General features: G+C 40.3%; 1 protein-coding gene across 4 annotated transcripts in view; it reads right to left on the reverse strand.

Moving 5' to 3' along the window:
- The window catches only part of LOC132815498 (adhesion G protein-coupled receptor B1-like), a 177,660-nt gene that overhangs the window by 46,499 nt on the left and 112,788 nt on the right, over positions 1 to 18,373 (reverse strand). For all 4 annotated transcript variants that reach the window (XM_060824471.1, XM_060824470.1, XM_060824469.1 and 1 more), the window contains exon 8: positions 12,977 to 13,148. In XM_060824471.1, coding sequence (XP_060680454.1) covers positions 12,977 to 13,148 — 172 coding nt within the window. The remainder of the gene's footprint in view (positions 1 to 12,976; positions 13,149 to 18,373) is intronic.

Below are 18,373 nucleotides of genomic sequence, written 5' to 3' on the forward strand. Positions count from 1 at the left end.
ACAATGATGCCCTGGGGTTGAAGTGTTCCAAGGCGGAAGATGAGGCATTCTTCCTACATGCGTCAGGTGGTGAGGGATCAGTGGTGGAGGAGGCCCAGGACCTGCATGTCCTTGGCAGAGTGGGAGGGAGAGTTGAAATGTTGTGCCACAGGGTGGTGGGGTTGATTGGTACGGGTGTCCCAGAGATGTTCCCTGCTAGAAGGCATCCAGTCTCCCTAATGTAGAGGAGACCACATAAGTAGCAACGGATACAATAAATGACATTGGTGGATGTGCAGGTGCATTCAAGTTCTGAATGCATATTTAGTTCTTCTTAGTTCAGTGACAGCTGTTAAATGGGAAAACTCAAAGTGGTGGAAGGGATCATGGACATTGTTATAAAGTCGCACTTACTCAGCAACATGATGTTCGATGTTCACATGGATTCTAGCAAGGACACTTAGATGAGCTGGGAGTGACTGCCCTTGACAGGTTCTAAAGAGAGACAGTGCAAGATAGCAGACAATGACACACCCCTCCCAGATCGTCTCAACATCTTCTATGCTCGCTTTGAGCAGAATTTTGGCGGAGAGGTAACAGCTATTCCGATGATGAGCTTATCCCAGCAGTCACTGCATCAGAGGTCAGATTAGAATCAAAGGAAAGCAATGGGAGTACCGGGCCGTGCACTCAGAGCACGCGGCGATCAACTGGCAGAGGTCTTCTCGGACATCTTCAACCTCTCCCTGCAGCAAGCCACTGTCCCTGCCGGTTTCACGAGGGTCTACATCATCCTTGTGCCGAAGAAGGCTCATGCAGCGTGTCTCAACGACTACCACCCAGTGGCCCTAACTTCGGTGGTCATGAAGTGCTTTGAAAGGCTGGTCATGGCATTAATCAACTCCAACCTCTCCACTACTCTTGACTCACTCCAATTTGCCTATTGGACAACCGATATACGTCAGATGCCACATCACTTGCCCTTCACTTCACCCTAGAACATCTTGACATCAAGAACAGCTGCTTCAGAATCCTACTCATTGACTACAGTTCAGCCTTCATTACTATTACCCCCTTGAGACTGATTACTAAGTTTAGTGATCTCAGACTAAGCTTCACTCCCTGCAACTGGATCCTCCGATTCCTGACCCACAGGCCACAATCAGTGAAGACTGAGAACAATATTTCATCCTCACTAACACTCAACAGTGGAGCCCCCTCCAGGGTTACGTACTCAGCCCCAGGCTGTACTTACTGTATACCCATGACTGTGTCGCCAAAAACCAGACTAATGCCATTTACAAGTTCGCTGATGACACCACCATAGTCGAATCTCAAATGGCGATGAAACAGACTACAGATGGAAGGTGGAAGACCTGGAAAAATGGTGCACTGAGAACAACCTAGCTCTCAACGCCGGCAAAACCAAGGAACTCATTATTAACTTTTGGCAGGATGTTACTCATGCCTCCCCTACACATTAACAGCACAGAGGTGGAATGGCTAGAGAGTGTCAGGCTCCTGGGAGTGGTCATCAACAACAAGCTTTCTTGGACTCTTCATGTGGATGTACTGGTTACATAGGCCCAACAACATTTTTTCTTCCCTCAGGCAGCTGAGAAAATTTGGCATGATGGCGAATACCCATGCCAACTTTTATAGGTGTACCATTGAGAGCATTCTGTCTGGATGTATCGCTACCTGATATGGCAACTGTACCATTTAAGATAGGAGACAGGTACAGAGTGTGGTTAACTCGGCCTGGATAATCGCAAAGGCCAACCTCCCATCTTTAGAATCCATCTACCAGGCCCGCTGTCAAAGAAAGGCCGCTAGTATTCTCAAAGGTCCATCCCATCCTGACAATGTTTTTTGACAATCTCTACCATCAGGGAGAAGGTAGAGAAGCCTGAACACATGGACCAGCTGGTTACAAAACAGTTTCTACCCAACTGTTGTTAAAATACCGAATGGACTCACAAACTCTTAATATTCGCCTGTACCTGTGTTTTAGTTTTGCCACTATTTTCCTATTATTTACTTATCTATGCTATTTAACTGTGAGATCTGCCTGTATTGCTTGCAAGACAAAGCTTATCACTGTGCCTTGGTACATGTGACAATAAATTCAATTCAATTCAATTGACATCAAGGCAGCATGTGACCCAGTGTGACATCAAGGAGCCTTTGCAAAACTACAGCTAATGAAATCAGGGGAAAAAATATTCACTGATTGTAGTCATGCCTCGCACAAAGTAAAATGATTTTGGCTGGTCAGTCATCTCAGTCCCAAAACATGGTTGCAGCATTATTTGGACCGACTATCTTTGGGTGCTTCAATGGCCTTTCCTCCATCATATGGTCAGAAATGGGGATGTTAATTGTGCAATAATTAATGTTCAACACCAAATACTAAAGCAGTCAACACCCAAATAGTGTTGACCTGGACAAAATCTGTAATTTGGCTGGGAAGCAGAAACAAAATATGCACCATACAAGTGTCAGACAATGACCATCTCCAACAAGAGAGCATGTAACATTAACATTTGTTGACATTATCATTGCAGAATCTATCACTCACAATATTGGGAGTTTACCATTGACCAGAAACTGCACTGGACCACCCGTATAAATATTGTGGTTATAAAGACCACTCAGAGTTTGGGATTTTTGGTGTGCATAACTTACTTTCTGTCTCTACACTGTCCACCATCTACAAGGTATAAGTCAAGAGAATGATTAAATACTCTCTTGGTGCCTGGATTGGTGCTGCTCCACTGACAATCAAAAAAAAACTCGAGCACAAAGGGACACCATCCTTCACCTAAAACATTCATTCCCTCCACCACCAATGAAACATGGCAGCAATGTGCATCATTGATATGATGGACTCCAGCAACTCACCAAGATTCCTTTGACAGCATCTCTCCAAGCTGTAACCTCAACCATCCAGAATGACAAGTACGGTATATGTTTGGGAACACACCATCATCACCTGTAAGTTGCCATCTATGACTGTCAGCATCCTGACTTGGAAATAATCATCATTCCTTCAGTGTTGTTGAGTTAAGTTCATCCCAATAGTACGATGGTGCATCTCACCACATGGACTGGTTCAAGAGATATCTTGTCATCACTCTTTTAATGACATTTAGTCATGGGCAATAAAAGCTGGCCTTGCCAGCAATGTCCAAATCCTGTAAATGAATAAATAATAAAAAAAAAAGAAGACACCTTGTGCAGAGACATGTAGAAGAAAGAGAGCAGGTCGGCTATATCACCTTTCGAGTCTGAGATTCAATATAATCGTAGTCACTCCTCTGCATCACATCCAGATCCATCCTCACATCAATTGACTTTCAAAGTTCCCAAAATATCCATCAATCTCAGACTTAATTGTATTCATCAACTGAGCATTCACAGTCAGCCAGGATGAACATTTCTTCAATTCACTATTGCTTGTCTGATTAAATGTCCCATTTCAAACCAAAGTGCCAATTCTTCACAGTGGGACTAGGGGACTAATTCTTGATTCTCCAGCCATTGTAAAGCCAACAACAAGCAATAAAACGTTACTTGTTTGATAATAACATTGGTTGAGGAACAGATTATGGGCAAGGATATTGGAGGAACAAAGAACGCAAAATTCCAAGATTAAAGTATGTTGCATCCTAACTTGCCTTTACATAAAAACAATCATGTTTCACAATCAAAAATCTACCCAATTCCTGATTAAATATTTCAGCTCCATTAACTTCGAACACAAATTGCCTTGTAACAGGCAACTGACCTGAACAGGAAAATAGATCACTATTCAACAGGTCACTGAAAGAACTGCATTCCTGACAAATCAGAAGATCTTTATGTATTGCAAGAAATTGGGACTGAATTTCAGCGACATGAGGCAACTCAGAGGTGGGAGTCATATCAACTGAGCCCAACGATGACAGAATAGCTAAGAGCTAATACAATGGTCTGGTTAGTTCAAAAATAATACATTAATGGGTTGAGTCTTTTTTTTTGGCTAGTTGCAAGTTCTGCCGGATTTCTCACGGGATCCTTGTCATGAGGTGATGAGGAATTTCTCACCATATCTTACCAAATGAATCTACTCTACCTCTACTGTGTCCCTCAAATCTAATTCTATCCATATCTTATTAGGTGCTGTTTCTGAAACAACTCACCATTCACTGGATATAGGCTGGAACACCAGTATTCCTCGTGTCTGCAATTTCTTTAAAAGCCCATTGTGCACACAGCCAAGCACTGTCCACCTGAAACTGTGGTGGGGGGCTTGTGTTCCTCACTGCAGGCAAGTCTCTGGAGGTCCTGTTCGATGGATTGGTACAACACAGGCTGTCCACTTACCCCAAGACCAGCAGAGGAAAACGCACCACCAGATCATGTCAGCCTGGTCAAAGGTTACCTCCTGAGTCAGTGCAGTGTCAGTAAGCTGAAGGAATGCCCAACACTATAGAAAGAAGGTCATTGACATTCTTCCTTCCAGCAGCATGTCATCAACCTCTTTCAGATAACTCACACTCATTGTATCTCTGCTAGTCTACTCACCAAGGCTCACCCTCCTTCAACACCGACCTTACCTGTTATCAGCTACCCCAACTGCTGACATTAACACTGAATCTCTTCTTCATTTCCCACTTATTCACTTGGGACACCTCCCTACTCGCAGCAAAAATAACACCCTCTATTATTTCCTGTAATACTAGTCTCTTAATCAAGGAGGATAACAGCTCGCAATAGGGCAGAAAGAGTCAAGTCAGGTGGTGTGTTGCCCATTATTTGACCCTCACCTCTTATGTGGAGAGCATCCTGAATCTGAATGACCCAAGTGGCTGACCAACCACACTCAAGCCACTAAACTGGTATCGGAAGCTGCCCTTGTCTTGCTGACAGGACCCTCTTATGGAAGGCTATGTTTTTTGATGTCACTGAGGACTGCTAACAATTATGAGAAAAATCCTGGCTTTTAATCTAGATGTTTCCAAATGAGACAGTATTATACACTGCTGGATGCAAAAGAGCAAGGCTACACTGAAATACTGTGAGACTGGTATCTCTTGTTGACAAAGTGTTGGCAAAGTGCAAAAAGGCAAGGCAAGGCAGAGCAGTAAGCATCTAGATAGGCTCAAAAGTGAGTGAGCATTATGACAGCGAGTGAAGAGCCCACTGGCGATGAATCCCAGCCTTTGGAGATGATTCCCAGCGTGGTGCAGTGGCCTCCTGGCATAGCATGGCATCCTCCCGACTTGGCACAGTGGCATCCCAGCATGATGAACTCCCATCCTCCCACAGTGACCTCTTGGCGTGGGTGGTGACCTTCCATAGCCACCTCCTGGTGTTGGCATGACAACCTCCCGGCCTGGTGCAGTGGCCTCCTCCTGTAGGGGCCTCTTGGTATAGTTTGGAGACCTTCTGGCCTCCTGCAGCAGCCTCCTGGCCTGGCTTGTCGCTGGTGTGGTGTGGAGTCAGCGCCCAGTGCAGACTGGAAGCTAAGTGCCCATATGGCTGCTTTACTGAATGTTTATTTCTGCAATGCTGGACACTTTATCTCTGTATTGTTTAAATCTAGTAACTAAGGAAGCTGTGCCTCAGTACTTTGTGTCTAAGTCAGCACTGTAACTGGTGATGTATACACTTTTCACTATACTCATTGAGTATACGTGGCAATAAGGACTATTCTAATTCTAGCTATAGGCTGGTCCAGCCCATGAGCATACACTCTCCTTGCTGCAGCATTACAATGAGAGTTGCTAGTGCAGCCCAAGGTGCAACACTGAAGTGCAGTAAAGTCCCGTATGTGGACCAGAGATGTACCATGACAGTTCTTCAGCTGTCGGGAGTATGGTGCTGGAAAAGCACAGCAGGTCAGGTAACATCTGAGGAACAGGAGAATCAAAGAGCGTAAGCCCTTCATCAGGAAGTTCAGCTGGCACATGTCAGATGCCCATGTCTGTAGACGTGGGTTCCATGTTACTGGTGCCCTGAGATTTGGTGGTTGATTTCCAAAATGGAGGTCTTTTGGGGCAAGTGACAAGCTGAAGTAGCCAGGGAGATACTCTGACTTCCACACTCTCAAGATCTAACTTGTTCAGCATACAAGGTAAGGTCGGATGCTGATTTTAATGAGGTGAGTTGTGGTGTTAATAAAGTGTTTAATAAGCTCTAATCTCCTTTAATTGGAAACACACTACTGCCTAGCAAGAAACACGTCTCACCCACCAGGGGCTGTCTAACATGATTAACGTTTTGTCTAAAAGATAGAGTTTTGTCTTGTCACATGGCAAATGCACATATAAGGTAGAGTGCGATGCTTCTGACATTGAGATAGTTGGACTTCTCATCTGATTCTGCTACATTTCTCACCAGAGCCTATTGTGCTCAGACCGCTATAAAATTCTACCCAACATCCTCCCTGTAGCAGAGGCAAGAGTAAAGGGACAAATAGACGCACATTTTTAAAATTCATTGCATGACCAACTGGCAATGAATGTTTAAGCAGTTGGGAATGAAAGAATTTTGAACATAAAAACAGAAAGGCTAGATGGAGCTAGCAAGGTCGGTAGTAAACAGAAAACTTATATACACAGGAACCTTGATTATCCAAAGGACACGGGCAGGGAGCATCTTGTTTGGTTAATCGAGGCTGCAAAAATACCTAGCCATGCATCGGGACCTTGCGATCTTGTTCGGAACATCCGAAATTCGGTTCATCGATTGCTGACTAATCAAGGTTCCTCTGTATCTGATATGTACAAAACAATAGCTTTCCTTGCTGCTGCCCAGAACAATCTGATTCAGATTTAGGTGCAGATACACTTCAGTTATACCTTTAAGTTTTCATGTTAAAATTAGGTAGACTTTCGACAATTTAAAAAGGGATCCAGCCCAGCGAGGCTGCAATAGAGATTTGGTGTAAAACAATAAACAAGTAAGAATAATTTATTCTTCAAAAATGGAGTAAGTCGAGATTGAGAGTAGGCACAGTTCCATCAGCAGGAAAAGTAGGCCGTCAAAAGATAGCACTCTCTGGATGACGAAAAGAAGAGATTAACATGAGGCAGAGAAAGTTCGGGTATTAAAAATGTCATGTTTAAAATTCATTAAAGAAGCTTTGGTCACAATCCTTCTGCTCTCCTTTGATACGCCAGTGATGGTAGAGAACCAAGCAAACTACTGTAGATCCCTGAGTCTATACTGAAATTAAAAATTAGCCGGAGATTAGAGCAGGTTAAGGCAGCATTCATGGAGAGTGAGCAAGCTAACATTTTGGGCCTGGGTGTCTCTGATGAAGAGTCATCTAGTCTCAAAAGGTTAGCTTGCTCTCTCTCCATGGATGCTGCCTGACCCGCTATGATCTTCAGCACTTTTTTGTTTTCAGAGAACCAGAGGATTGATGATATAACAGCCATGTACAAAAGGTAACCAAAAATTACAGAATGGTCAGCCCGGGATAAGTAGAAAGGAAACATTTAGAGACAACAATCCAAGAGAAAATTACCATAAAGTTAGCGGTTCTAGTTGATTCAGATTTCACTAATTCAGTGGGGATTTTTAATGATGAAGCAGAGGACATAGGCAAGAGAACTGCGGTTGATGTTTTGGGTATGGCCTTTCCAAAGGTTTTTGGTAAAATACTATAATAGACTTGTCAACAGAACCAGCCAGAGTCAGCATGGATTTAGAAAAGGGAAATTACTACCAAACCACTGGAATTCTTCAAGAATGCAATTAGTCAAGTTGATGATTGAGTTGGGATCTCGTAGAAATCTATAAAATTCCATTAGGACAAGACAGGGCAGATTCAGGAAGGATATATGCGATGGCCAGTGAATCTAGAACCTAGGGGTCACAGTCTAAGGATCTGGGGTAAACAGTTTAGGGCTAAAATGAAAAGAAATTTCTTCACCCAGAAAACTGAATTCACCAGCACAAAAAGTGGTTGAGGCTAAAACCTAGGTGATTTCAAGTACTTGAATCTGACATTTGGGACTAAATGTATTAAAGGATATTGGGGGACAAGTGGGAGTTAGATGATCAGCCACATTTATGACGAATGGTGGAGAAAGCCTGAAGGGCTGAATGGCCTATTCCTCCTCCTATTTTCCATGCTTCTACATCTTTAGAGATGGCTCACCCAGCTGGACAGTGTGGGAGAGGGCCCCTCGGGTATAAGTCCTACTTGCTGAGAGCTGCATACTCTTCAGAGACTGGTAGTTCAGATAAATGACAGTGCCAGTGGAAGGTGGTTGCTTCTACCAGTAGCATACTGACCTATATCAGGAATGACACAGGTTCCAGGGCAACAAAGCAAGTGCGGGAAGAGGTAATTAGCAGCAGGCCCCCTCCCTTCTGAATAACAAAGCACTTTAAGTCAGGCACTGAGTGCCTCTGCATGAGGAGAAACTGCACACCCCATCTCTCACCCAGAGGCACAGTAAGCATTCCTGTATGGGTTTGCTGTTGAGTTCCTTGAAAATTGTGACCCCACTCCCACCCACTGATGGAGCCATGATTGGCTACTTGGAGGAGATGCTCGGATTTAATTAATGTGGATGAGGGAAGCTGGCAGAGTCCCTAAACGGCAACCTGATAAAATGTTCCACCTCCTACATCCATGACTACATAAGCCAAATGGAAGGATTTTAGTAGAAGTAAAAAGAAAGTGGGCGGGAGATGTACAAACATGTTTTTTAAGGTTCTGGGCATTACAATTAAAAACTGATGTCAAAGCATTTGATTGAGACCAGAGGAGATTTACAAGAAATCAGAAAATAAAGACATCAGTTATATGGAGGAACGTTAAAAAAAAACAAATTCATTTCCTCAGCAGAATGTGTTCAAAATCTTTAATGTGTTTTGATACAGTAAACCAGGAGAAGTTGCTATTCCTGGCTAAAGGATCCTGAACCAGAGGAAACAAATTTAAGGTCACTGGCAAATAGATGCAAGTAGAGAAGGAAATGGGTTTTCACACAACATGTGACAATGATTTGGGATGTAAGCCTTGAAAGATGGTGAAAACAGATTTCACAATAACCTTAAAACGAGAATTCAGTGAATGCACAACAAAAAAGAAACAAAAATGCAGGACCCTGGATAACAAGTTGGGGAGTTGAAATCACTGGACAGTTCTTCCAAACAGCCAATGTAGGCACAATGTACTGACTGTTTTCCTCAAACATATCAATCCCTGATTCTGTGAAAAGTTGTATTGACTGTGAGTCTCTAGTCTTTCATGTCACAGGAAATGCTTGAAGATTTTTTTTTAAAAAAGAAAAGCCTCTAATTCACATTTGGTGTCACTGAAGCAAAGATTCATGCTCACATGAAAAGCCTTAAACTAGCATTATGTACTGTAACAACGGCTGACACAGTCCATTCTATTTTACTTCCTGGACTTCAGAAATTAGGACAAATTATTCAATAAGCTCTCACTTTATAAGTAGAATGTGAAATCAGATATTTTCAAAAGTTGATTTCACTGAGAAATGCTACGATGAGTAAATTGCTGAACACAACATTCTTTCCAAAAAGCCAACAATTTCTTGTTGTAGTTGAAAGTTTTAAGCTACAAAGAGACCTACAAAAAGATCAATATTTAGGACATAAATGAACTGAATTCAAAATGGCTGGCTTGCGGATTCATACAAGCTGACAAGAGATGAAAATTAAACTGTCTTTTTAAAAAAAACACCAAACAGAAATGCCAGCAATTCATTTAAAAGGTAGGTTCTATTTTGAGAGTTTTATCTCAATAGTTTCACAGAGTTGTCACTCCAAAATCAAAATGTGGATGCACAACTTTAAAGACTACATTTTATATCGAGTGAAGAGAAATTGGTTGGGTTTGTTTAAGGATATAGGATGAGGCAATGGTAATTTTTAAAAGAAGAATATTGTAAACATTCACTAAAATTGCATTTGAAGGAGTCTTTGAGGTGAAAGGGAGGTGTAGCTGCAGAGTAGGGCACACTGAAATAAGGGAGCTAGGTAATGGGAGGTACAGCTGCCAAAGGTAGATTCTCACACAAGAAGTCATGCTGCATCTTTATTTTCTTTCACATGCTGTCATATGTCCTCAATTTTTGTTCTTTGCTTACTCATCTTAATGTCAACTTAATTCATATGTTCATCCATTAGCCCTTGTCGGATCCATCCTACTTCAACAGATTACATCTGTCCATTCCCATTCCCTCCCATCCAGTCTCTCTGTCTCACAATTATGAATTCTGCACAATAAAATGTGTACTAGTGGCGGGCGCAGGGTTGGAAGAAGTTAGAGAGATTTGAACGGCCAGGTTATGGAGGGATTTGAACGCAAAGATGGAAATTCTTCATCCAGAGATAAGTAGATTAAAGTCCATAAGTACAGGGTGCAGATGAGGATGCAAGCTATATTGTGTCAATGGAAAACAGTGGTCAGGATTGTTGAGGATGCAGAGGTTATAAACAGTTTGATTCAATCTGAGGCAGTGGCCAATGAGGAGATAAAATGGACGGCAAGGCTCCATAGTTTGCAGTGAAGGTGGTAGCTGAGTACACTGGTTTCTGTTTTTCCTAGCGAAAATGGAGAACACTTGAACATACTGTTCATCCGCATTTCCCTTTATGAGAACAGATCACAAACTGTGTAATAATAACATTTTGAGAATTGCAACAAGTAACAGTTGTGTTCAAAATAATACAAAACCTGTTATTTGAGTAATCATGTAATCCATTTATTCAGAGAATAATCAGAATTGTACTTACTATGTTGAAATATTCAGAATTGGAAAGGTACAGAGAATCATTTCTATAGAGTCATGTGATGGAAAGCATGCATTCAAACCCACAAAGGATGTTTAGTACTTAAAGGGTTCAAGAAAATTGTTTTATTTCAATATGTGTTCAAAATTCCCTTCATTGCATGAACACCATTTTCCCTGGTATGCAGGTGAACCACTTTGATCTCAAATACTGCACCTGGAAATGAGAAAGACCTTAAAGGGCACCATTAAATTGGCCTTGGCTTGGCTAATAGCAGGTGCTATGTGACCTGATGATGATAACTTCCACCACCAAAACTTTTGGTCCTGCATTTTGCTTCAGGTTAATGTTGCTCAAGAGTCATGGGAATTCAGCATTCAAGAACTGTGACACGTAGGCTTCTCTGATAATTCGACTGCCTCAATTGGCAGCAGTTTCCTACAAAATTAATTCTCTTTTCTTTCACAGTTTCAATTTTAGTCAAAGATGAGGAGCACTCAATCCAAACAATATGGAAAATTTCATTCTTTTAACATTTTTCGAACAGTAAAATAATTTGTTGAAAAACATTAATGGTCGAATTTCCAAATCCGAATACTAAACTGCAAGTAACATCATGACTTTATAACATTATTCCCAGTACTACCTGTGTCAATGTACAGCCAGCAGTTAATGTACACTCTGGTTTATACTATCATTTTTACTATCACTTATTGATTTAAGGAGAAGCTCAAGAAAAAAAAAACAATTGCTCAAGAGTGGAGACAATTGGTTCTTCCGACACTCTTGGCTGATTACCTTCCACATTTAGTACAGATGTGCTTCCCAATAAACTTCTTAATCAATAACTGCTTCAGTCAGTACATTCATTTTATAGATCTCACATCACACTTATTTATCTGTAATGCCGATTGTTTTAGTTATCAGACATCAAAACTGAGAGCCAATGCATTGTTTTACACAGAATTTACTCGACAGAGAAAGGCTATTTGGACCAGTGCCAGTTTGTAACTTGCCACACAAGATACCTTCTACTGTTTTCTACTCCACCTCATCCCATCAGCTTATTCTTCTTTATTCTTCCCTCACTCATGTACTTATTGAGCTTCCCCTTAAATGAATCTACATTCATGTGATTGTTGGTTCCACGTTTTTTTTCCCCAACATTCCCATTTAGTAACAGGTTCTACCCTAAATTCTCAACTGAATTTATTCATGCTTTCACAATTATGGTCCTTAGTTTTGGAATGTTAAGAGTCATTCTGGAAAGTATATAAAGAAGTTTCTTTTCGATAAACTGCCAGACTGCAAACTACCGCCGAGAATGTGCCATTTTTTAAAAAAGTTTCATTTGACTTCAGTACACACTCATATGGGTAAATACATCTATATATCACACATGAACACATACATATATTTTAAAAAGGTTACCTGAATAAGAGGAATAACAACAATACTGTAATATCAAGTCGACACGACTGAAATAAACACATCATTTGTAAATACAAAAACACATTTCAATTTAGTTCTGCTCACCCAGCCCTCCCTTTCACTCTCATTTTGTCAACTTTCTTCCCCCTTTTCCATTTTAGACATCGTAACTTTAACAAGTGCTACCTTAGGTCTACTCTTATTTATTAACTTTCATTTCCAGACTCAGGCATTGTTGTGGGCTAGGTGCCCTTTTATTCAGGAAAAGGGTTCCACGTCCGTAGAAATACACCACTGAAAAGCATATCAGACTTTTTTTTTCCCTTCAATCGAAACACCATGCAGAACAATGAAGACAGTCAAAATCATGTAGCAGATTTTGATCAACCTTTGACATGATCACACACAGCAATGAGATAACTCTGACTGAGCTGTGCAAATGACCTTCCTGAAAGAAAAATAATCAGTTTCTCTTGCACTATCACAAGAAATAATCCTTGATACTGACATCATATAATCCACACATATGATGGTCGATGACATCTAAATCCTGGACTAACACCTTACAATCACTGGCAAGTATTTTTGATCCCATATTTTTGAAACATGTAAAACAGATATCAAATCCAGATTTAAGAGGAAACACATGCAAACCAAACATACCATTGGCATCACCACTTCACACATATTTTTATTCCCTTTTCAGTTACTTAATGATAGATCGTGCATGAAGGATTTGTTAACCCTGCAAAGAGTTTCCCCTGCCCTTTAATCTCACATGTATTTCCATGTGACATACCTCTCTTCTCAAAATGCAGTGGACCATTACAATGACAAAGCCTTCCAAAGAGTCAAAGACAGCAAAGAGGATCTGAAAGAGGGCTGATCTTCGATCGGTGATGGCTAACACTGCAGACATCCAGGTCAGCGCTAAAAGTGGCAGGACAACACAAGAGCTCCAAAGAGATGCCCTGTAAAGGAGGGAAAGAAAGGATATTAGAAAGAAAATGTGACATCTGTCACTGGCAAGTCAATGTTATCATTTATCAGAGACTCAGTTTAACATAGAATTCAAATAGAATAAAGCAGAAGTGCCAGACATACAATTATTATGATTAGGCAACAGCCGATTGGAATGATCACTAACTAGAAATCCAGCAACCGTTCTGGGGACCCCAGGTTTGAATCATGCCACAGCACATAGTGGAAATGGAATTCAATTTTTAAAAAGTCTTGAATTAAAAATCTACCGATGACTGTGAAACCATTGCTGGTTGTTGGGAGAGAAAAAAAAACTATCTAGTTAAGTAATGTTCTTCAGGGAATGAAAGTTGCCATCCTTAACTCATCTGGCCTAAATTTTGACTTGATTTCTTATTGTCACGTGTAGACAGGTACAGTGAAAAGTTTTTCTTTGCATGCTGTACAGACAGATCATACCATACAAAGTGCATCGAGTAACTGAACAGAGTGAACAAATGTGACTCTAGACCCACAACGATGTGATTGACTTTCAAATGCCCTCTGAAACAATTGAGCAAGCCACTCAGTTCAAGGGCAGTTAGGAGCGGGCAATGAATCCTGGCTAGCCAGTGATGCCCATATGCCATGAATGAATTTTTAAAAATCTCCACTGTACTAAAGATAATACTAAAGGTTGAACTGTTTTCTATGCACAAAAAATATCTGAACCATTCAGACTCGCAACAAATATATTTAGTTTCATTTCAATTAAAGGAGCTAATTGCTTCTGTCGACAGAAGCAACTTTACAGATTTCCTCATACTAAGTTCCATCTCCATAAACTGATCAGTGAGAATATCCATTTTTCCTTGTAATGTCTTTTTTTTCTGGTGCGATGTTATGCATTCAACGCTGAAAATACTAATGATTAGTAGCACAATAATTGGTCTAAAAACATCATCAGCTTCATAAAGCAGCAAATCATATTGCACTCAGTACACTTAAAAATACATTTTGAATAATTAAAGGATATGTCATTACCAGCAGTGAGATGTGATATGTGCAAAAAGGACATAGGAGATTTGATGCAAATCTTCCATACACATCTCGTTCAGTTGGAAACTTATTGAATCAGAAACTGTCCTCTAAAGATTTCCTCTACTCCTTCTTAAAGTAATAAAATAAACTTCAACATATCTACATAAGTTTACATTATCTTGTTTCAGCCACTGTCTTTCTGTCAAAACAAATCTGTGTTTCTGATATAAAAATTTAGAAAGTACTGGAAAAAACCCAGCAGGTCTAGCAGCATCTGTGGAGAGAGAAAGAGAGTTAATGTTTCAACTTGATATTTTTGTAGAGCTGGAGAAAGTAAAGATCGAATGAGTGAAGGGGTGGACAAGGCGTGAACAAAAAGCAAAATCTTATGGAGGAAGACAGGACAGATTGAATAGCAAAGGAATAATGGTAAAGAGATATATGTATGAGTAAAGGATGAATTAACAGATGCAAATTGATGTAGCAATCATCCAAAAAAAAAAACATGGGAGCAGAAGTTCTGATCTGGAATTGTTGCAACTTGATATTGATTTTGGAAGAGTGTAAAGCGCAGCATTGAAAGATGAGGTGTTGTTCCTGGAAGCTTATAATGAGCTTCACTGGAACAGCGTAGGAGGCTGAGAACAAAGCAGTCAGAGTGGGAGTGAAGCATCAAGCCTGTGGATTGAATGGAGTTGTTACACAAAGCTGTCATCCAACCTATGTTAAGCTGCTCTAATGTGGAGGAGTCTGCATTGTGGGCAGCAAATACAGTACATTAAATTGACAGAAGTACAAATAAATTGCTATTTCACCAAAAAAAAACAAGCATTTGAGGTTCGGGACAACAGGATTGAATGAGATAAAAGGGTTGCTGTTGCATTTCCTGTGCATGCTTGAGTAAGGTGCCAGGGAAATGGCAAGGTTATTGCAGGGGGATAAAGTAGTGGATCCATGTGTCGCACTGAATGACCTATCCCTGTTCCTATTGTCATATAGAAACCAGAATGGTACATGCTACTTCAAATGTCATTTTCCCAAGGTTCTGTCTTTGCATAAAGTGATTTTACTGCATTTCAATTTTGTAAACCTCGAGGAAAGAATCTTACTCCTTTGTTTGTAATTTTTAAAAATTATTTCCAAATTTTCGGTATTTAATCTATCTGTTACCACTAGCATCCCCCCTCCACCATTCTTTTGAGTTGTATAGCCTCTTTATTCTTCATGCCAAAGAGAAGAGCGTCACATGAATTATACAAGAATTACTTTGCAAATTAAATGTTCGTTCTGAACATTTACTGAATTTTGGATTCCAAAGTACAAATTATTTGCACGAATGATGAGCAGTGAAACACATCTCACCTTTTACAATTGACAAAGGGCAAACAATTAGTATTAGATAAGGATGATGCCAAGAGAGAAAATGGAATTTTTAATCGATTAATCTGAAACCAGCAGAAGGGAAATCTGCATATATTATTAAGGACATGGCAACTTAGGAAGTCATAATAAAATTCAGCAGAGTTACTATAGATTTATGAAAGTGAAAGGGTTTTTGGCAATTTGTGAACATGCCTGAGTTTGTAACTGGCAAGGTCGATAATGCAGAATCAATGGATGTTTAATTGGATTTTATTTTAAATTGACAAAGTGGTGCACAAGAGTTTATTGTACAAAATTAGACCCCATGAGATTAGGGGTAATACATGAATACAGTTAGTGGATTGGTTAGAAGCAGGTAACAAAGTAGAAATACCAAGTCATTTGACACTGCAAATTCAATGCTTGTGGATCTCGAATGCTAACGTTTTGTATCAATAACTTTGAGAAAAGGACCAAGTGGAGCATTTTGCCAATGATACAAAGTTTTGTTGGAATGTAAACTGAGTGGAGATAAAAGACTGCAAAGGGATAAACTGAGTAGCAAGAATATGGTGGATGAAATGTATTGTGGAGCAGTAGGAACATGGAAACAAGGCAATGTGACATTATGAAAACTGAAAGAACTGCAGATGCTTGAAATCAGAAATGAAAACAGAAATTGCTGGAAAAGCTCAGCAGGTCTGGTTGTGAGGAAGAAGTCACTGGAACTGAAACATGAACTCTGATTTCTCTCTACAGATGCTGCCAGACTTGCTCTGCTTTTCCAGCAATTTCTGGGTTTTTTTGTGAGTGTGACATTATGCCCTGGCATATGATTCATTGACAGTTGCAGCTACAAAAGCAATTGTGAAACATATGGTCTGCTGGCCTTTATTAGAGTCCACTGTACAACGGTTCAATTTTAACACACTTAAATCTCAAAATCTATTCACTTATACAGAGTTAACATCAGGTATTTTTATGGATTACTGCAAAGTCTTACTATAACTATATAAGGTCTTTGTGAGACCACATCTAGAATACTACATAGAGGTTTCAACTCCTTACTTAAGAAAGGATAAATCTGCCTTAAAAGGAATGCAGAGGGTCCATCACACTGATCCATGGTAGAAGGAGATTGTCCATAATAGAAACAAGGTAGGGCTACATCTACACTCCCTAGTATTTCAAAGTAGAAGTGAAGAGAGGGTCAACTGAAATATATAGGGGGTAAACTTTATTCACGGACCAGTGCATTACAAATTTATATCAATTTAAATGAGGAATCCTATTCACGAGAAATGTCACATAAGCCATTGCAGATTGTGGCCCATGCAAAGTCTGTCCTGGGGTAGAGACTGACTCAAGTCTAACAGCGCAAGTAGGGCTGAGCAAATCTTTTTTTGGCCCCTTAACTTTCTTGATAGGCTTGGCAGATTTGACGCTGCATGATTTTCTGTGAGGAAAGTTTGTGATCAAAGTTTTCAAATCAACTGATGAAGCTATTCCTGATGAAGGGCTTTTGCCCGAAATGTCGATTTTCCTGCTCCTCGGATGCTGCCTGACCTGCTGTGCTTTTCCAGCACCACTTTGTTCTAAACGATGGTTATGAGAGACTGGGAGGAGGAATTTCTCCCCCTCCGCTCCCCCCCGCCTCAAAAAAAAAGCTTGGGAAATTTTGGAATTCTTTATCCCAGAGAGTTGAGGATATTCAGTCACTGGGTATATTCAGAGCAAAATTCACTAGATTTATGGATAGCACTGGAGGCAAAGGATGTGAGCATAATACAAAAATGTTAAGGTAAAAAAATGTTCATGTTCTTAGGGAACAGTGTAGAAAGCTTGCAGGGATGAATGGATCTTATTTCCTATGCCTTTGCTATCTGAGAAATATCCTTTAACATCTTCTATTAGTTTCATGTTTTGTAATCAGCTTGCTCTGTTTTAGTAGTTCTCACCTGAAGCCTTAAAATGAGGAATTGCAGGTAAGAAATATTGGGGAAGTTTTCACTTGAGTTGAGAAAGTTAAGTTCAAATGTAGCATATCTTCAGAACTTTTCAAGGTACTAATATCATAAATTATAATGGATGTAAGTTTGCTCGCTGAGCTGGAAGGTTCATTTTCAGACGTTTTGTCACCATACTAGGTTACATCATCAGTGAGCCTCAGGTGAACCACTGGTGGTATGGTCCACTTTTTAATTTGTGTGTTTAGGTTTCCTTGTGTTGGGGTGTCATTTCCTGTGGTGATGTCATTTCTTGTTCTTTTTCTCAAGGGGTAGTAAATGGGATCCATGTCAATGTGTTTGTTGATAAAGTTCCAGTTGGAGTGCCATAGTTCTAGGAATTCTCACACGTGTCTCTGTTTGGTTTGTCCTAGTATGGATGTGTTGCCCAGTCAAAGTGGTGTCCTTCCTCATCTGTATGTAAAGGTACTAGTGAGAGTGGGTCACATTGTTTTGTGCTAGTTGATGTTCATGTATCCTGGTGGCTAGTTTTCTGCCTGTTTGTCCACTGTCGTGTTTGTTACAGTTCTTGCACAATATTTTGTAAATGACATTAGTTTTGCTTGTTGTTTATACAGGGTCTTTCAACTTCTTTAGTTGCTGTTTTAGTGTGTTGGTGGGTTCGTGTGCTACCATGATGCCAAGGGGTCTGAGTAGTCTGGCAGTCACTTCCGAGATGTCTTTGATGTCTAGAATTCCTAGAAGCATAGCACTCCAACCAGAACTCTAACAACAAACACATTGACTTGGATCCCAATTTCCACCCCTTGAGAAAAACACAGGAAATGACATCACTAATCTAAGGAAACGTAAACACATTAATAAAA

Source organism: Hemiscyllium ocellatum, chromosome 4 (genome assembly GCF_020745735.1).
Source record: "Hemiscyllium ocellatum isolate sHemOce1 chromosome 4, sHemOce1.pat.X.cur, whole genome shotgun sequence".
Classification (NCBI taxonomy): Eukaryota; Metazoa; Chordata; class Chondrichthyes; order Orectolobiformes; family Hemiscylliidae; genus Hemiscyllium; species Hemiscyllium ocellatum.